This window comes from Chaetodon auriga, chromosome 20 (assembly GCF_051107435.1).
Source record: "Chaetodon auriga isolate fChaAug3 chromosome 20, fChaAug3.hap1, whole genome shotgun sequence".
In the NCBI taxonomy this organism is placed as follows: domain Eukaryota; kingdom Metazoa; phylum Chordata; class Actinopteri; order Chaetodontiformes; family Chaetodontidae; genus Chaetodon; species Chaetodon auriga.
In genome coordinates, this window is record NC_135093.1 from 12,840,365 (window position 1) to 12,861,765 (window position 21,401).

Here is a 21,401-nt window from a genome sequence, read left to right on the forward strand (position 1 = left end):
GTTAGTCGAGAGCCATCATTCAGCACATGAATTTTCCTGTCAGAGCCTCGTGCATGCGCCTCCTCCACACAATCCCACACAGCTATGGCAACAGTCTTCCTCTCCTGATCGCCATAACCTCCTCCCATCCTTCCCTCAGCATCCCTCCCTTCCTTCTTTAGCAGTCTTTTTTTCCCCTCATCTGCTTGTCCATGCACCTCCACACTCTTCAGAGGGTGTTTTTGGAAGAATGTTCATCCTTGCTGATAGAAACACGGCACTATGTATTTAGACATAACATGCCACCTCCACCCAACAGGTTTGGTTTTCTCCTCTGCAGCAGGAGTGGAGATGTAACCAGCGGCGTTCTACAGGAAATTGGGTCTACGTTGTAATTCAGCCATTACTTTTGTAGCTTGGCAACATTAACAGAGAGAGGGGAAACTGACTGTAACCAGGGTTTTTCCCCTCTCCCAGATGGGAGAGTGCAGAAAGGATATTGCCAATTGTCCATCCCTATTTCCAGTATTGAGCTGCTGTGGTCTGTTTCAGTGGCCTCCAAAGTCCATGTTTCATTTTAGGATTCTCGGGGTAAAAGATGACTTCTTCAGAATGCCATTTTTGCTTAATAATTGACTTCAACGATTCATCTCCTATTAAAATAGTTGCTGATGCGGTCCATGAAATAGCAAAAAAGTGAAAATCTCCACTGCAGCAAAGTATCAAAATAACAAAGCCATTTAATGTTATTCCACAGTGAGTATAAGATAAGACTTTTTTGCTGTTGTTATTTTGTGGGAATACTGCACGGAAAAAAAATCTATACTGTATATTAAGCTAAACGATATGCATCCATTAAAAGACAGTATTTCTTATACACAGACACTTGGAGATTCTCTTGTTGGCTACTCAATCAGTGTAACCACCAGGAGGGGTATATGAGAGGCAGCTGGCTCCCCTCTCATTGCCTGGCTGGACCTTTGACTGCTGCACCGTGCACGATAAGCCGAGGGAGCAGAGCCGTGTGACCAGTAAACCTCATGACAGCTCGGCATGGTGGCAGACGGCAAAGCGCTTAAGTTGATTATATAGAGTTGTACATTTCCTCAGGGACCTGAGGAGGAACTGAGGTACGGTGGTTTGAGGGAGATCAGTTGGATAAGATATGCACAGAGAGAGAGAGAGAGAGAGAGAAGAGAGAGGAGGGGGAAGTTGTGTGGAAGAGACGAGCAGAACTGTCCAGATACAGAGGGAGGATGAGAGGAACGGAGAGGAGAGATCAGAGATCCTCTGAAGTCCGAAGCAGCCAACACACGTCAGCACAGTGGTGTAAAGTGAATCTTTGCAAGACCGAACAATGAGACATGATTTGAAGGGATAAGTTTGGCTCTACAGACTGGTTTCCCCCGCTGCCTGTCTGATGCCCGACCTCCCTCTTACTCCTGGTGAATTAAGTGTTTATCTCGACCAAACCTGAGTTAGTGCTGGAGCAGTGGAAAGACCAACCAAGATGGCTTTGGTGAATTTTATTGTGTTTCTGTCAAGATTGAATGAAGTGTGCTTTGTGTTGATCTGCGAGGTAAAATAACAGCTTCTGCCAATGGAGTGTGGTGGGTTCAAGGAGAGCGATGTGACGGCTCTTTCTGGTGAAATAAAAAGGATCTCTGCAGGGATCCATAATGTTGACGTTCGCCAACCAACAAATCCTCAAATCCTTCTCTCTTATAAAACTTAAGCACACTGTATGAAAATACAAACAATAAAGCATCGCCGAAATCTAACCACTGCAACGCTTGTCCAAGCATGTTTTCTTTCTATAATAAACATCTAAACAAGAGAGTAATTAGCCTACATTTTATTATTCTTATTTTTGATACATGTTATGGGTCAAAGTAGCAAAATCTGCTGTGAATTTCGATGGTAAATCTGCTCCGTTGTTCCTGTAAACTCCATATGTGCAGCGCGAAACGCCAAGCAGGCACAGCAACAGTAACCAGTGAGGGCGGGGCTTAGCGAAGCGTCAGTTTGCCTCGACGAATAAAATTGCAGCCTGTTTGGCAGCTGCTGTCCACCGGACGAAATCAAAAATTGTTGTCTCAATTAGTCACACAAAAACATTGGAAAATAGAGTCCAGGTTTTCTCTTTTTACATCTCGTTTGCTTCATTGAAAATGGATGTTGCTGCCAAATTGTATATTTTTTCTAAGGGAAGCAGCTCTCTGATTGCATTTGTTACCATGCCAACAATCGTCTTTCACAGGAAAGGAAATGTTTTTCTCAGTCTCCTTTAAATTGTTTTTCTCCTCCATCAAAATACACAGTAAAGTATTTTAGTCCAAACCTCTAACCATTATCAGGCCATTAGAAGAGTCAGAAACAAGAACTAGACAGACATATTCTCTGCTGTGTCAACCAATCAGAAAGACATGAAAAACATGCTGATTTATTTATTTGCATGATTAAATTGTCCTCATGTCCATGCTGTCTTAAGTTTTGCTTTCCTTTGACCCACATTTTAGTAGATATTGTGGTTTCAGAATACTCACAAAAGCAGCTGCACAACAACAGTCAGACAGTGTTTAAAGCCAAATATGAAAAACCACATTTCTCACTGAGTGAATTAGGCTCTGTTGTCGTCGCCACGCCATTGTCTTTGCATGTGTCAGCCATATTGTGCGGCTCTGCTTTGGGACAACAGAAATACCCTAGATGGTGTGTCCCACTCAGCTGTTTTGCCAGATGATTGGATTTTTGGCACAGAGAGAGAGAGAGGGAGACAGAGAGGGAGAGGATGGTGTCCATTGTTGTCTGCTTTGCTGGAATGATCGTGCACCTGCATGTTGCTGATGGTGGGATTTGCTGTGCGTGTTTGTGTGTGTGTCAGTGGTGGACTGTAACAAAGTACCTTATGCAGCGTTATGGCAGCCAGTATTCCCTACTCACAGCTCAATTACCATGATCTCAGACAAAAATGAAATGAACCATGAGTGCGTGTTGCTGTGTTGGTGGTGGCGAGGAGAAGTTTCTTTTTTTCTAATTCAAGTAATTGATTGTTGGCGCCGATCTATTGGCTAAACCTGTTTAATTAGCTTGCGTCTATCTATAGACATGGAGCTGATTTTGTGTCTGTTTGCAGCTTGTGCGCATCTGCACCTGACTGTGTGTGTGTGTGTGTGTGTGTGTGTGTTCCAGGTCAAACATTAGAGGCACTCTGCTCGTTCATCTGTTATTAGGTAGCAGCTGCAGGTCTAAACAGTGGCTGTGACACGCACATGGACGTCATTGGTGTCATTGCATTATTGGCCATTGTTATTCAGCAGAAGCCTCTCTCTGACACGAATTATGATTATCACTCCAAGTTCATCCCGGAGCACTCTGGCTAACTGCCTGGGTTTGACTGAACCCTGAGGTGTAGTCGAGCAACTCCCTCAGCTCCAGGCCTGCAGGGCATTGTGTGTTTGTGTGTGTGTGTGTGTGTGTGTGTGTGTGTGTGTGTGTGTGTGTGTGTGTGCATGTGCGTGTGTCAGAGAGACCAGGACAGAGTGTTTTGTGTACAAGCTGGCTGGCCAACCGTCTTTATTGCGTGATCATAGGGAATGGGTAAGTGTTCATACATGCACAAATTAAAATGTGTGTGTGTATATGTGTGTGTACAATTGTGTATGTGTGTGTTTGTGACACTGCATGCATTTTTACTTGTATAGATGCACACGTGTCCTGTGCATCTGAGCGTGTGTGTGTCTGTGCACACCTGTCTGTATTGAAATGCACATCTGCTGCATGCTTTATTTTGTGTGTGTGTGTGTGTGTGTGTGTGTGTGTGTCCCTGTTCATATGCTGCTCCATATTAAACAGGGTTATTTAATGTGAACTTTTTTTGGGACAGCTGAATGTCAGCAGATCCATTATCCTTTATCTGAACTCCCCAGAGCAGAAAGAGATAAAAGAGAGCGAGAGATGAGGAGTGGTTGAGTAGATGGATGGATGGATGAACGTCAGTGTCCTATGACACACTGCCGTTAACTGTCGCTGTCTGTCCTTCATGAATTATTCACACGCGGCCTCTTCGCGTGTCATAGTTGCTATGTTCTTTCTCACACACACCTTACACTTTTTCTTTTCATACACTAAAGGGAGGACAATAATCCTGCTTTATCAATACACTGACGCCAGAGCAGAGTGTGTCCCTGGATCGATTAAAATTCACTTAATGTGAAATATCTTCACAATACAGGTAATGCATAATTGTGATTTATGAGAAAGAAAGTCGTTTAATGGTCAGGGTTTCATCTTTTTCCATGTTAGGAGTAATTATCAAGGTCAGTGTATCAAAATAATTTCATATAGCATATGCTTACCTTGCACTTTATACCCCTGTTACAATGCTACAGGAACACTTTATTAGGTCCATAGAATATCTAATGTCTGTGGCCTGGTTTTGTCTCAAAGATGTCATGTGTACTACTGTGAGAGTGAGCTGAATCCGGCTGAGAGGGCCGAGTGGAAAGATGTGCAGAGGGTTTAATCTGTCACATTGAAGAGTTTCAGACCTTTCCTGGCCTCTTAGAGCTACAGAACAAATTAACGAGGAAATTCACAGATGACACTGTGACTGAGTCGCTGACACTGACCAATCCAGACGATTGGCAGTTCTTACCACACAAGCACATGCTCACACACACACACACACACACACACACGGACAATGGTTGCGTGCAAATATATGTCAAATAGATATCAGCCATTTTGCAACATAGGGAAGTTACAGTAAAAAGAGGGAAGTGTAGAAACCTTTAGTCATTACTGTTAATTGTGCGTTTTTTAACATCACTGACTGTACACCGCCCCTGGAAGGCTGACACTCTTGTGTCAACATTTTTCCAGACTTGCTGCAAAATCGGTTTCCAAACGCTGCAAAATGAGTCCGGCAAGATGAGTCAAGCAGTAACACAACAATCTGCTTTAGTTGTAAGGAGGAGGAGAGCGCCTCCCATCACAGATACAGCATTTGGTGGATTTAGGCTCACAACAAACACATCAAGAAGGCTTAGCAGTCAATTTTTTCTTTATCTCAGAGCGAGTACGCCCCAGCCTGCAACTGACGTATATCTAATTGCTATAATGTAGGACCAGCAACCTCCTGCATCCCTTGTGTGAGATCTGCCTTCCGGATTGCCAGATGGTTGCTGCATCAGTATCTGGTTCTGGGACCATACATCCATTACATTTAGATTAACATTAAACATACATTAAAAGTGTGTCGGGACGAACCTTTTCCTTTTTTTCTAACCTTGAAACAACTTGGCCCATTTTTGGTACTGTAGCTGGAATCATGTGATCATTTTTGTATTGTTTCATTTCCCATTTATTTATTTTTCTTACTCTACACAAGATGACGAGTTTTGAATCAAATGTGTCATGAGTGCTACCCTTATCTGTAGCCACAGCTGTATTGGTGGGGCTAATGTTGTGGACTAGGATGCTGTAGGGAGGGAAAGAGGGAGGGAGAGAGTGATGAATGATCCATCCAGAGAGAGAGAGAGAGGGAGATAGAAAGAGATTGGCTGTCGGCCAACTAGGTTAGAGGTTTTATTGTTAATGTCTGCTTGGTTGCATAGAGACTACCTCAGATAAACACACAGACCTGAGAGCATACACACCCCTGGTCAAACACAATCTAGACAGCCTGACGCTTAGCTGTGTGCTAACTGAAATCTGCATCATCCCTCGGTTATTCACTGCAAACACGACAATGTTTGAAGATGCATTTGCAAAACAGGAGGGATAAGAGAGGGGCCTGACTCTCATTAAACGTTAATGCAAATTTCCACATAGCGATATGGCTACACACAGTACATGGTATGCTCTGCCAAGGTGTACACTTTATAATCTCGGTGACAGATCTGAAATCTAAGATGAGCTTTATTGATCAGCAGTCTGAAGCAGTGACACAGCAAAGGCTTGGATGTAAAGCTACAGCAGCAATTCAGTTGACAGATGTTATGTGCATTGTTTTCATACCACAGCATCTCTGCAGGTTGAGCAAACAACTGAAAGATGTGAGAGGATGGCGAACTGAATATTGACAGGTTCTGGAGGATGATTTTGTTAACTCCTGATGAGCTCTGACACGCCAGGCCTCCCAGCAGCCCCTGGCACTCCTGTTCTCACCTCCATACATGAGCAAGCTCAACAAACTCCAACCCCCCCGACCTTTTTACACATTTTACTGTGGCACCTTTTTTTCCCGATTAAACATGCAAACACTGATACACGGGGATCCATGCCAAAACCCCCCAAGACACACGAGCTCACACACAGACAGATGCACATATGCACACAGACCGACACTTTCTTACATTGTCACTGAAGCTTAGCCTCCACTTTTCTGCAAGGACTGTTGGCAGCGAGGATGGAAAGACAGGAGAAGCTCCAGAGACAGCAGAGAGAAGGAGAGAGAGAGAGAATAAGAAAGGGAGGGAAGAAAGGGAGGCAGAATGGGGCTCTTCATCATGCTGTCAGTAAGGTGCAGCTGTAGCGTTAGCCAGGAATAAAGAGTGTTTTTAAAAGGTGCTGCGAGGTGCAGCGAAGATGAGTCGGATAAATGACTTCTCTTTTTCATTCAAAGAGCCTGGCAAAGCCCACAGGGTCACCGTGTGTGTGTGTGTGTGTGTGTGCGCGTGCAAGCGTGCATGTGTCGAGACAGAAGGGGAGAGAAAGGGTGTGTGTGCAAGTTTGTGGAGAAAGTGTGACGGCGTGCATGCTTTAGCCTGGAGTTCGGACTCGAGAATGCATGCAAAACCCAGACTTTTGCCATGGCCGGCTGACGTTTTTGTTACTCCTGACACTATAACATATTATGTTTTTTCTGGCTGTTGCCCCTCTCCTTTCACCACAGAGTGGGAAAAGTAATGTAGTTCAGAGGGGGCATGTAAGGTGGAACAATGGCTCAAAAATATTGAATAAAGCGTGAAAGGGAGCTAGGGTCTTAATGACAATAGGCCAGAGCTGGGGGTGAGGACTGATGATGTGGGTGGGAGGGGAGAGGGGAGTCCAGATTGATGATAAATCTCCACTGGTTAAATATTATCAGGCTTCTTTTTTCATGTATCAACCCCCCCCCCGTCCTGGTATCACACAGAGAATGGTAAGATGTGGCCGGCTAATGATCTGCCCATCTGAGCCATTCACTTTTTGTATTAGCCCATTTACTTACTATTGAGACACTCCCCCTCTCTGTGGCATCACAACACAGATGGTTTGGGTAGCCATAGTGACTGCTGAGCTTTATTTATGTCAGTCCAAAGCCCTTCTGTGCTTTTCTTTTTTTTTTCAACCCTTGGAAGTTTTGTCACAGATGGAGTGCTGAATTCAAAGTCCCAACTGCAAAATTGGGTAATTTAAAGAATTTTTTATTCAATCTTTCTGACATGAAGGCGAGTCAACATCAGAGGGAAAAAGAATTTTCCTAAGCAAATTCCCTGTGAGCGGATGGAAAGAGCTTAAGGGGACTTCTGTCTTAACTCAAAGACAAATACAGCGTTTATTCATATTGGAACTGGATATTTGTCCTGACCTTTTTCTCTTGTCCCATCTCAATCACATGATGACTAGCGAAATTGACTCCCATCCTGCAGGAATCCTGCAAGATTTCCCAAAAAATGTCAGCCTCTGTTCTGCACCTCTTGGACAGATACCTTGTTGCCAACTCAGATCTGTGTACTTGAAATGTTCTGTCTGTGAGAGTCGTGTCGCTCAGATTGCCAAGATATGTGTAATACTGTTAAGCAACAGCCCAACAGTTGCTCTGTGTTGAGAGATGCGGATGCATATTTTGGCATATGATAGGTCTTGTGATGCTGGTCGTGTTTTCAGTAGAGTGTTGTTTTTTTCTTTTTTAATATCAAGGGCAGGACAAGCTAGGGCCTGAGGACCAAAAGTTTGACATTGATGTCAATTTTCAATGCAGTTCTCTGGGTTTGTTGTTTGGGCCTGACAAAGGACGAGCCTCTTTCCTGCTGCCTGTGGCTGCGCTGAGCAAACCTTTTGACTGCAGAAACAACCACAGCGCAATAAAAATCTGTGCTCTGATAGGCCACTTTTCACTGTCAGGGTTGTCCTCGGCTCTCAGATGAAGTTGACCCGGACGTACCTCTGGGACTTGTGGGGAAACAGGGCTGCCTCTCATCCAATTAACTCCTCTCTTTCATACACATACATATATAACACACCCACACACACACACACACATTAGGGCCGGGCTGGGGTGTGTGGTGGACAATAACAGAGACGGTGAGAGATGGCAGAGAAAGGGGAGTGGCCGCTCCATCTACATTCCCTGTGCCCCACTCTTTTGAAATGCTGATGACACCTCCTCCCTCACCCTCATTGCTCTGCTCCCTTCTCTTTTAATGTGGCGGAGTCATCCATTCCATTTACCCTCCTCCTGCTCCCCTCCCCAGGTTAGAATGAAGCAGATCCCCCACCGCTGGCCTCCCCCCACCTCCGTATAAAAGGCAGGGGTAACAGGGGCCACAGTGGTGACGATGGCAGGGGCATTTGTCATGCTCTGAGCCGCGGCAGTCTGTTGCTCTCCCGTGGGCCTTTGTTGTCCCCAGCTCCCAACTTGCTGGCTAAGCAGGGGATTTCACATGTTTCATTAACATCTGAACCAGCTCGGCACTTTTGTACATTTCACATTGCTTGGCAGGAGCGTGCGTGCCCTCAGACATAGGCACGCTTAAAAAACGTAAAAAGCAGGATGCGACAAGCACATGCAGTCGGTTTTATGAAAGAGCAAGGGCAGGATTAGAGCGGCATCGCACACACCCACACACACGTGCACACACAGCCGTTTCGATGACTGTTCACTGCACATTCAGCCCGCAGTTATCCAACCTCTGTGCGGTTCGTGGCACACATCGGGTCTTTGTACTAAGCACAACAACCAGCGTGCCTTGCCCGGCGCCGGTGTTAAGGGCACCACTCAAGTGGAGGTCACTCACCGAGGCGTTATAATGCTTTGGGCTGGGCACAACAACACTGAGGGCAATCCACTTAAAGCGAACCACTAACCCCCCCCCCCCCCACCTCCTCTCTCATATCCCCTCCAGTCCACCCCGTGCATCACACTTCTGAATGGAAAACGGGAAATCGGCCCTCTGCAGCACTTCAAATACAGAAGCGAGAGAAAGCAGCAAGAGGGAGGGTGGGAGAGAGGAGAACGCTGTGCGCAGGGAAGGGGGGGGTTCATGTGAGTGATACAGAGCTGCTTTTTAAACACGGTGCCTCAACACCCAGACAGCAGTGCCCTAAGATCTCCGTCAGAGAGAGATGAAACTGCCTGAATCAGGCAACATGGGCGAAATCAAAGCTTGAAAGGCCTTTTTGATGGATGGCTTTTTTGATTTTCCTCACTCCCACACATCTCACTTTGTCTGTGTTTTTTTTTTGTGAACTCTGAGTTAAGGCCACGAGGGCAGGGCTGCAATCAAGAACCTGGATGCATGAAACAGAGGAATGATTGGTATCATACATCAATAAATCCAACGTAGCTTGAGTTGTAATTGCATCATGACACCGGTTTGGGAGTGAGTTTTGGCAGAGTGGAGATGTCGACCGGGCACGTTCTGCCATCCTCCTCCTGCTCTGCTCTTCACAACCCCCTCCCTCTCTGCGTTTCATTGTCTGTCCTTCTTGTCTTTTTTAATAGAATTAATGATGTGTCCATTCGTGTGTTTCTTAGAGCTAATGGGGCCCATTCAAAGTCCGGGATTGATATTGAGATATCCTTCCTCCAGGGTAACATCCATAGCAATTTTCCGTTGATTTGCTGAGTGATGGACTTGGTGCAAAGGAACATGGACCTAATGATCATTGTGGAGATGGGCCCTCCAACTCAAGGCCGTAGAATGTGGGCGATTACAAGCTTTACAATAAGCTATGTCTCCTCCCCCTCCTTTTTCTCTTTCTCTCCCTCTGCTGAGGTATTTCCAGAATGCCGCCGGCCATGATGGATTTATGAGTAGGCCATACTTTGGTAAACACCGATGGTGGGCAGCTTTGTCCTCCCCCCTGTGATATAGTGAAGGTCCCCATAAAAAATGGGAAAACCAGGTTACGGCCACCATAGAGCTGGGCTAAACAATAAAAGGCTTTATGGGCAGATATAGCCCTGTACCATAAATGCTGGAATCTGCCGTCAGAGGGACATTAAAGGGATAATGACAGAGGGGGTAGCTTTCACAAAATCCCTGCAGCCACTAAGAGGGTCTTTTTAGAAAAGACACACTCACGCAGATGCACTCACACTGAGGATAGCAAAGCGCAGATGTGGAGATCTATAGAACAGTTTAGCTTTGGGTCAGGCTTTGTGTGTGTGTGTGTGTGTGTGTGTGTGTCGTAGATTGACAGAAAGAAGGTGGAAGCAGTGCAGTGTTCATCGATAACTGCAGCTTGTCCTCACATGGAAGGGTCGGGCCCTCATTACACATTGGCTCGCTGTCGGAAAGCACAGCTGTTGGGTTTGTCTGGTGCTGGCTGTACGGGCTGCACAAAACCAGCTGTGCAAACAAACACACGCATACACCCAGAAACTGTAATGGCAGTGAGGGGAACGGAGTGGTAACAGACAGGTAGGTGGAGTTTCAGGTACACTTAAAAGCAAAAACCTGCACCTCGGCACACACGCAAACAAGCACACGCTGACATGCACCCAGGGGAGATGTGATCGTGGCTCGAGGGTGGCGTGAGGAAGTTGGCTGCTGGGACCTCGCCAGTGGTAGGAGTGGGGGTGGAGGAGATTATGGTGCTGATCATCACAGTCATGGGATAATACTGCTGATTTGGAGACAGCAGGTTTTTGCCTCACAGTGTGACAGAAACCTGGACATCTCCTTGGGGCAGGAAGGGGAGCACTTTTTACTGCTTCCTAACAGCCCTGATTGGGCTAAGAAAGAAGGAGAGTGGGGGCAGTAAAAATAGTTTGACACCCTCAAGGTCCAGTCAGCAATCTCCTCTCCGCCCTTGCCCATAAAACTCTTTGAATTCCCTCCTAAAATCCCTCTCCCTTCTGTGCCCAACTCTCCCCCCATCCCTCTGCTGGACTCTCAGTTCCAGCTTCTCCGAATCAAGGACGCTATGTTTACCGCTCGTGGTATCCCTCTATTATTTGCACTTACATAACCATCTATTTCTGCAAAGCCTCCACGTCTGAATGGTGCTTTAATCAGGCCTCTCCATCGGTTCGCCTGGACTTTATGCAACAACACTTTGAAGCCCAGGCCACGTAACCACGACTCGCCTCTCAGTGACAAGTTAGGGGATTGAGACACAATCTCATTCTATCTGGCATTGCTTCCCACCAAAGTACTTTTCCATGTTCTAAGGAGTGTGGCGCTTATTGATGCTGGAACAAGAGCAGCCACCTGGACTGGCGAATTAACCTGAGCTGAACCTCCTGCGGCTCTGTGTTTCTTTTTGACTTTGCTCAGTCAGACACAATAAAGACCACTGACCACTCTTAATTCCCTTAAATTCACGTACAGAGTGGACACCGCCTAACCTTAAACCAGCATTTAATTTTCCATTGATGTAATGTAATACATCCAATTCCCTAATTGTCTGCCCTAGGAACACTCTGCTCCCAGTTCCCTCCTGTGAATATAAAAAATACCACCTTAGGCACCTAGATGTATTGAGCCCTTTTTAAGGATGACACAGTGACTTTTTTGTTAAAAAAAAAAAAAGGCTAGAAAGCTGTGGAGAGAGGACATTTTTTTCAAGCCTAATCTGGTATTCCTCCCTCCCCCTCCATAATAAGCAATGATCAACAATCCGTTATCTCTTAGCTTGTTCTATGCTATCACTGGGTATTACCGAGGATGAATGCTCTCCCCTTGGAGAAGAAAACAGAGCCTGGAAAATTAGCATTTTCTGACAGCTATTACTCATAGGGCTAATCCTGTCAAGGAATGTGTGGCTGCACTATCAGTGCAGGCAAGGGGTCGCCGTGGCCCAGGCCTGCACATTGGGCTCTTATCAGGCAGGGTAAACACACTGGAGCCTGCATTAAATAAGTGTCACAGTCAGTGGGGGCGGAGCAGGCCAAGCCCCCCTGCCAGGCTCCGTGCAGATAATCCCTCTCAAAAACCGTGTTGGTCAGACTCAGCTGTGGCCTGTGGCTCAGGTGTAGGGAAAGTGGGGGGAGGAGAGGTATTGTTCAGGCAGCAGTGTAGATTACAATACAAGTCACACAGGGTTTTGGCCATGTCCTCAGTAATGCAGGTATATTTGAAAATGCTGTTCCTATATCAAATGTTTCCTGTTCATACGGGCATTTCCAGGTCAATTTTGAGAAGCTTTGCAACCACACAGACATGCCAAGCAGTATAAAAATGCTTAAGATTGCACGTCTACAAAACGTTGAGACGGTACAGGTGATTTTGCAGTCATGAACAAGTTGTCAGAAGCTGCACATGCATGCTCTTGACCTTGACGTCCCAATCAATGATCAGATATGCTGGATATTTTCTTATGTCGCCTTCTATTTTAAGAGGGTCTGATGAGCCCAATTTTCACTCACTGTCAAGGCGGAAAAAGTAGTCACATGATTTCAGATTTCCTCAAGGTGCATGACCTTCATTTTTACCACTGGATATGTGCAGACAACTTGAGCCAGCAGCTGTCCTACAGACCACATGACAATCACAGGTCAAAGTCTTTGAAAAGCTCAGTTTCCCCGGAGGCACGACAGCATGAGACTGTTGATGTGTTTGTGAAAAGTCTGGGCGTCTTTTTGAGACCTGTCACTACATTGAACCAGCATCACCTGAATATGAAAAGGAAATATTCACGCCTTATCGTTCTGCTGTGTAGCTTCGGTATGGACGCAAGCCCTCATGCATGACACGACTCCATGTTTGCATAACAAGTTGCAACAATGCCGCATGGAATGTTGCAGAGTAAAGGTGGAGTAACATTTTACTGGCGAGGTGGTGCAACTGTGAAGCAAAACAACTTCCTGGTCTTTCCAGCTGTAACCACACTGTGAGAAAAGTGTCAGTTAACTTGCCATGAGTGGGTGACTACGCCACTTTTGTTACTTTATGTGTGCTGGCTGAACTGAGGCGCCTCCCTGGGCAGCACTCGAGGAAAAGTGTAATGGTGCTACTCTGAGTGTACAAGGTGGGAAACCTTGAATAATGTGGGATGAGAGTGAGCCAGAAAGGCGAATCCGAGTCAGCCAGTGGGTCACCAGGAGGTGAGGCTGCCTACTTCCCTGGGTTCAGGGAAAGTTCAGCCGCATAGCATTAGGCAAATTAGGGAGACAGGGCTGGGGGAGAGAAAAAATCGGAGGGTAGGGACTGATGAGAGCATGGGGGAAAGGGTCAAATTGGTTGGAAGGAGGAGCCCAAATAAAGAGTGAGAACATAGACGAAAACTTCCAGGAAAAAGAGTGAGAGAGAGAGAGAGTGTGTGTGTGTGTGTGTGTGTGTGTGTGTGTGTGTGTGTGTGTGTGTGTGTGTGTGTGTGTGGAGCAGTTATTATGTCCATGAACTCCGTGTAAAGATATGAAAGACTCATTACAGAGCTTATATAACTTAATCAAGTCCTCAAATACATTCCTATTTAAAGTCCCTAAATCTGAGGGAGGGCGGCGGGCCCCCCCTCACAGTCCCATGCAGGGCCCGGATTTAGGCAGAGGGACATCCGCGGTGACGTCCCTGAAGGGGTTAAACGTAGGAGGAGCAACCCATGAAAAGAGACGGAGGGTAGGCAGAGAAAAAAAAAAAAAAAGAAAAGAGCCTCGTGGAGGTGGAGCCAAAGCCCTCAGCTGCTGTGCCTTGTCACATTTTTGCAGAACATGATAGCCGCACGATTTGGTGTGGGAATGATTTAGGCTTCTCTCTCCAAATACAAACAAGGCGGTGCTGCATGTTGCATGCGAACCTGGATATCAGAGGGCAGAGTCTGACCGAGGGAAGCCGCCGGCTGGTGTAGCGCACGCAGGGAGACCGGTTCATTCACGGGGCTGACAGGAGTCCACCCACGGCGGGCGCAAACGGGACAAGCAGCCGTAACCCAAAGGACAAACTGCAACTAGACGGAATTTCCTCTCTGATATTTGCGCTTTCGTCTCATTCATAGTTTTGCTGTACGGTCGACACGGACTTGGGAGATTTGCGTGCTCTTCTCTGGGATTTTATTCTGCTTATTCTCTCTTTATGGTGTGGATACAGCCTCAAATGTTGCTCTCTGCTTGAGCAAGGCCGACAGGACCGATACATTCTGCTGAAGTTAATCGGGTCGTTTTCGTGTTTTTTCTTTTTCTTTTCCTTTTTGTGCGTATTCCCAGCCGTGTTCTCGCGTTGGACACCATGCAGACTGTGCTTTTAAATGATGTTTTCAAATTGAGCGCAGCCGATTAGGCTCCAGAGACACTGATTTCGCTCCTCGATTTGGTTTTCGGTCAGCACAGCGCTACAAGAAGATGCCAAATGTTCAGATGTCCCCGCTGTGTTTGGATTTGTCACTTTTCCTTCGATTTTGATGCAGTTTCCCCCCGTTTGGCCCCCTCAGTTTCTACCTCTGCTGGTGGCGAGCTGAAAACCACACGGCTCGTGTGCTCCTGCGTGCGCGACAGTAGTTCGTTTTTTTGGTAGTAATAATAATAATAATAATAATCCCCTGCTGCCATCGTCCTGCGCCGTATGATGTATGAGAGTGTGGACGTTGTGGGACTGAATCCCAGCCCGAACCCGTTTTTAATGATGGATTACTACAACCAGAGCAGAGGATGCTTGATCCCAGAGAAAGGACTGGTGCCCGGAGCGCCCCATCCCTACAGCACGTCCATCAGGAACCAGCACTGGAACGGCTCCAATCACTGTAGGTGCCTTTTCCTGCCCCCCCAACTTCATTTCACTAATAGGGGAAGTTAAAAGCCTCTGTGTTCATGTGTATTTGTAACCAACACTAATGTGTTTTTCAGTCCAGTTTTTTTTTTTTAATCAGACAACAGTTGCAACCATAATCGGTGCTATAAGGCCTTTATTCCTGTGTCAGCAGCCTGTTTTATCTCAATTATTTAAACCCCATAATATGTGCCAAACAGCATTGCATGTTATCGCCATCGCTGAGCTTCAGAACTGCATTATATATACTTGACCCACTTTCGGCTCTGTCTTTCCTGCCTCACTGTGCGCCCTGGCTGGGGATTTTTTCTCAGAAACCTCGGCGAGACTGCGGCGCTTTGATCCAGGCCACGTTATCCGAAGCTTTTTACGTTCCTGAAATGTGCACTTGATACAAACAAGGTTTTGCAAGCCATGCCAGCGTTAATCAGATCAAACTTTCCTGCCGGTATTATCCCTCGGTTCCTCTGGTAATCTGGATAGCTGCACCCACAGGCCACAGAGCAGCACGGCCTTAACTGGACAGCCTGGTCTATTTAATGTTCCAATCAGGCCTTGCGCTAATTAAATGTATTTTAAAGCGGTGATTTATATTTAGCAGGTAGGGGGGGGAAGCCATTACAACACAAGCGCGCCACAAGAATCCAATTTTGCTGTTTAATATTTACATCACATATTTATCTGAGCATCGTAACATTTTCTGTCAGAGCATATGCATTAACATGAATATTTAAATTCTAATAAATGCAATCAGAAATTAATATTTGTAGGTTTCTGAGCCAGGGAGGGATGATGACAGGCTTCTGCCTTGTCTAAAAATAGCACGGCGGCGTCTGATGGTGCTTTTAAAATCTCAGTAAGACTTCAGTTTGGATAAGTGATTTAGTCTGTGTGTGTGTGTGCGTGCGTGTGTTTTCTTGGGTTGAGTAACCGCCTCTAGTCATGGGAGATTTCAGTTTATTGATACGGTATCTGCTGCAATAAGAGAGAGTTTTATTGCAACAACAAAGTATCACAGAGGCCCTTCCCATTCTTTACCTCAAAGGAGCTGCACTGCACAAAGCTCGAGCAGGCCTTTATAGCAGAGATAGCTCTGTTGTCTTTCACAGCTGAAGGAGTGTAAAAGGCAGGAATCTCCACAGGCCCTTAAGGGCCAATTTCCTCCTCGTCTCAAGACTATAGAAACACACGACAAAGGGAAATTTAAACAGGAATTTCGCATGTTTGGCAGCAACAACAAAAGCGCTCAAAACGGTTCTGTTTGTGCAGTCGTTCTTCTCTGCTTGTTTTTCCAAGTCAGATGAGATTAGAAATTCCTCTTGACTAAAAGGAGAGCTCTCATCCATTTTTCAAAGCGCATATCCAGCGAGCTTGATAGCAGTTATTGAACTGGCCCACTAAACGGCTCTAGTGGCAGCATTGATTCAAACCATGTGAGCTCGTCTGACGGAGGCTGTGGGGGTTTGGCCCAGGAAAAGACCTCTGATCCCTTACTCTGCTCCACATTGTGTTGCTCAACGGAGGAGTTGCAGGGGGAGTGTGTGTGTGTGTGTGTGTGTGTGTGTGTGTGTGTGTGTGTGTGTGTGTGTGTGTGTGTGTGTGTCATGTGGGGGGTTAGCATAGCTGCTCTTTGCCTTACTGCTTGAACGTAATAAAAAATTTAGTGCACAACCAGGGAGCGGTGGCAGTGGGGTGGGGGGGGGGGGGGGGGGGGGGGGGGCAACGTCCGTTAGTGTCATCACGTGGCTCAGAGGCTTATTGGATCGTAGTGGTAGAAAACAAAACAGAGCAAGGTTTCTTTTTTTTCACCTCCTGTTCTTGAGCGGGGATCCAAGCCAGTCAGGCTCAAACGCACGAGACAATCCCAAAAACATCTGCTGGCTTCATCTTTTTCTGGACCCGTTTTAAATACAAACTTCACAGACAGTAGTTTCATGGTATGTTATCCCCTGCACGTGGCTTAAGAAACAGATTGCTGGTGGAGCTAAACATTTTTTTTTTCACCCCCTCAATGCTTTTCCTTTTTGGTCTTCTGTTTTTTCAACCTCTCCGCATTGGATCTAACTATTCATTATAGGCTTTACAGGCGAGCTCTCTAGCTCTAAGAGTGCTCTCAATGACATGTCCGCTGAAGTAAATGACCTCCTGGACCTATTAAGTGGCTGGGCGCAAATCCAGATCGTATGGACGCTTCATCCCTGATGTTATTGTTCTTTAAAGATTACTGCCACTTCAGTTGTTTGACTGTTTCCATCCAGCTGCTGTCAGCGCAGGTTTGCCCCATCACAGGCAGAGTCAGCAAACCGCTTATAATCTGGTTATATTCAGAGCAGCGACGCTGAATCTTCATGGTGAAAAGGCTCTGGTCTTACAGATTAAATGCACTTGATTTTTCACAGTGCCTGTCAGAATCTCACAATAATTACGGGCTCATGCATGAAAGAATGTGCATGGTCTCGTTCACATGACTGTCACACACTTAAAAAACGGGGATATGAAGGAACGGGGGATCGCATGGGGAGGGCTCCAACGCTCGCTAGCCCATAGGCTCCCGCCCTTTGTTTTTTTTCTCAGGCTGTCCACGGGACGAAAGAAAGCGGTCACCAGGGATTTCCATAGAGAGTAGACAAGGCAGAGAGAAGGGTGAGCTTTAGCTAGTTTGTCTTCTGAAGTCAGGGCCTGCCAAGCGGGCTATTGGACACGAATACTGTGTCTGAGGGGCAAGTGACTGGCAGCTTAATCTGACTCATGTGGTATTTAAGTGCGGAAGTCCTTTTGCCTAGCAGGAGACGAGGCCCAAGAAAAAACAGATGGTATTTTATTGTTTTTCAGTGCAACGGACTGTAAGAGCAGGAGCAATTTCAGGCAATGATGAAGGGGGAGGTTAGTTGGAGCAGATTTTTTTTTTTTTTCAAGAGAAAAAAGCGAGAAAAGTTTGAGCTGTGCTGTTGAAGCTCAAACCCATGTGGTTTCTCTTTCTTTTTTTTTAATTTTTTTTGAGAGGCTGCAGCAGTAACAGCGTCCCAAAAGTCTGGATTCCGCCATACAATTCAGTTTGTTACACGTTAGATTTTACATTTTCAACGGCAAAAGTTGTGGATGGTACCAACTGAACTGCTCCACATCCAGTTCCTTCATCACCTCTCTGTTGAGGTACTTAGCGCACTGATCGAGATGGGTCAGAGAGAAATGGAGCAACCAGTCATACCTCAGAATGTGCATAATGTGTGTGTGTGTGTGTGTGTGTGTGTGTGTGTGTGGGTGGCGAGTGTGTGATGGAGAGAGAAAGAGCGAGCGGCAGAGAGGTGACTGAATGCGAGCGAAGCTGAGGACAGTGTCAGCAGTAAGATGACAGCCTGGCAGTAAATGTACACTGTGGGTAACAGTGTGTCAGATAATAACTGCTGCAGCTTCTCAAGACCAAGAAAAGTCTTGTCTGTTGTTTCCCAACCGCTGGAAAAGTAAACGGGTCAGCCCCGCCGACATTTAGGACCACTGTCTGTAGGGGAAACACACAATAGATCTAGAGTTTAGGTACACGTAGACACAGGCTTCAGCGGTACTTTACCGAAAGTGTTTTGGTGCAAATGCAGCTTAATTGTTTGTGCTGTGAGACAGCAACATGGAAAACTGTGGGTGATGTGTTTGGACTTCGTGCAGGCCAGCAGATTGGTGCTGGCCTTGCGAAAGAACTGCGAATTTCACTTCCTCCCCCTTTATTTATATATGCTGATTTTATTTGGCAAGTGTGTGCGGAGAATTGGGAAAAACATGAACAACAGAGCATAAACAGAGGGAAGCTCGTCCTGTCCCCAAACAGAATTGGCCGGAGTACTGTCAGTTTCTGACATTGAAGGGAGCTTGCTGTCGTATACAGCTGGAGAAAAGGTCATCTATGAAGGCAGAACATGAAGTACCAAATTTAATTTGATGATCAGTCCACTCAGGATTTCTTGGCAAAGCTGATTACAACTTTAGTAGAATTACAGCTTATGATTTTGTTGACACAACACAGTCATGCAAATCCCTGAAAAAGGCCTAAATATTCCTAAATGGCAGTGTTTGCCCTTAATGTTAATGCTAAATCTGTGAGCCTTATATTTCCTGCATGCTCTTTTATGTCCACGCACCTCTATGCTTTCATGGAAAGGCTGATGAGAGACTGGGCCTGTCCTCCTGGGGCTTTGTTGATCCCAACATGATGGAACTGGCAGGATGGATGGACACCATTGAGGCAAGGTCCCCTGTTCTTCCAGGGAAGGCAAGCGTCAGGCAGGCTCCTATTGCACCACGTCTGCCTAACCCTTTTCAGCCAGTGGCGACAGTGATTTAGTGGCCTGAATGCCACAGAGACTGAGTGTGTGTGAGTGAGAGATCAGTGTGTCCACAGAAACACGCCTGCTTTCACCTTCAGGTGAACATCAATAACACGTTTTGTCATCAAGGTATGTTTGTAATGGCAAAGGGGTGAAGGGAGTTCAACGGTGCTGCCGCCGCTCTCTTGGGAAAGGCCGCAGGGCAGCATTTCACAACCTGCCATCACTCACTCCCAAAACGCCACCTTGCCACCAACCTTCAGAGCTGTTGCCGCCCTTTTTAATGCGATTCATCGTTTACTTAATAGAGATGCCCTCGGAACGGGATGTTCACCATGCCACAAGGTTACCAGGAGCACCAGTGACACATTTTGTTTGATAGTGCGTGTTGTTTGGTTAAGGTGTAATGAGAGGGTGTGGCCTGTCATCTTGAACATTGGCAGAGCAACTGGATTTTGGACTCACACAAACAATGCTATGTGTCACTGGCAACTTTTATTTTCTCCTGGGGTGGCATATTGCAGCGTTATTCCTTATTGAGTGTGTCAGAAATTCAGCATATTTCTGTTGGGCAGCGTTTTTGTGAACGTACAAACACACGATCAGACCCACCGATGGGCCCCAGCTTGTTTGTAGAGAGAATTAGCCGGAGGCATCAGTCAGAGTGTACTGTACACCAGTTTGGTTTGACGCTAAATCCCCAAACAAGGGTTGGTGTACTCTGCAAAGCCCCCTTTGATGAGCAAAGCAGGTCACACAAAAGATCCAGGCAGTGTCATTGATTCATCAGGGCTTAAAGAAGGCAGCTGATGGCAGACATTGTGACACGGGGCCGTAATCTCGCTATCATTAATTACAGTCTCCCTCGTGTATGTCATACATCCACACACCCGCACACGTGCACAGGGGTGGGAGGGGGATCGAAACAGTTCAGGTTAAAGGGGGGTTCTGCCCTCTAAAATATTCATAGCTTCTTCATTTAAATCAATTCAGCTCTACGGGGGCATTCAAGCGTCAACTGTCAGAAATTGAGCTGGGCCTGTTGTAATCACTTCTTTACTTATCTCTACAGATGGCTTGTTCGCAATGGGCTCTGCATGGCTAGCTCACCAGCACATTGAGAGAGGGCTCTCACTCTCTCTCTCTCTCCCTTTCCCATCTCTCCATCCTATCTCCATGTTTCATCCCCACCCTCTCATAATGGAACACACATAAATTCATCTGGGTATTGAACCAGGGACATTCATCACCCCAGAATTCATCTGCGAGGCATTTTCATTCCCAAAGTGTCTCCTTTCTCTCTTCCACTTTATCTCTCTCTCCCTCTCTGTTTCCCATCTCCATGGTTGCATTCTCCGCATGGCAAGCCTGAGCCGGGCAGTCAGTGTCACGATTAATCTTTAATGCTCGCCTGCCCTAATTTTTCCTCATATTTTACAAGATTTCCTGCCCTCCAACCCCCCTTTTGCCAGCATCCGCTATATATAGAGTGATTACATGGAATGTTGCCTTGTTTCATCAGTTGCAGAGGGCCACTGCCTGCCTCTGCCTCTCCTGTGCAGTCTGCCACACACTCTCTAAGGCCACTAGCTCTAGGCCAAAGCACAGGGCTGCTGCTCCCACCAACACACTCATCCCCAGTTTCCCTTTGGGGATCTGTGTTAACATCACATGGATGACAACTCCGTACACCTCAAGTAGTTCTCAAACACACACCGCAATGGAATGCCCTCCTATTTAGAGAGTGGGACAGCCGAGAAAATAGGGTAGAGGTTAGTATGCTAAAAATACAAGAGCCTGGCAGTTCTCCTGCTGTCTGGGCAAAAAATAGCACTGTGTTGCTGCCGCCTCAGTCAGCGTTGTTAACTAAGGAGCAAGAGAGAGAGAGAGAGAGCGCTCTGCCCCAGCTCATGTTTGTGTTTCACGCAAGAAAGAAGAGGGAGCTCTGAATCACTCAAACTTACCCGTATTTATTTGTGCCCACAAAAACAAAGTTCCCTCAGCTATAGCTGCGCCTTTAATGAGTTGGCATGCCAGCCACTGAGATAGAGGAGACGTCTCAGTGTTTCAGATGATCTCATTGGCAATAACTGGAGTCCTTATTTGCCCGGCTTTCATCATACCTGGTGTCGGTGTCTGTGACATGCCCTGAGAGGACACAGAGCGAGTTTGGAGGAAGACAAGCTCTTTC

At 46.4% G+C, this 21,401-nt stretch overlaps 1 protein-coding gene across 7 annotated transcripts in view; it reads left to right on the top strand.

The window, feature by feature from the left end:
- raraa (retinoic acid receptor, alpha a) overlaps positions 1-21,401 on the top strand; it is a 137,755-nt gene that overhangs the window by 85,610 nt on the left and 30,744 nt on the right. Inside the window, exon 1 of one of the 7 annotated variants that reach the window (XM_076759799.1) lies at positions 13,821-14,868. The exons of the other annotated variants lie outside the window; for them this stretch is intronic. Coding sequence (XP_076615914.1) covers positions 14,691-14,868 — 178 coding nt within the window. The 5' untranslated portion in view covers positions 13,821-14,690. Of the gene's footprint in view, positions 1-13,820; positions 14,869-21,401 lie in introns of those variants that run through there. 7 annotated transcript variants of the gene reach the window in all.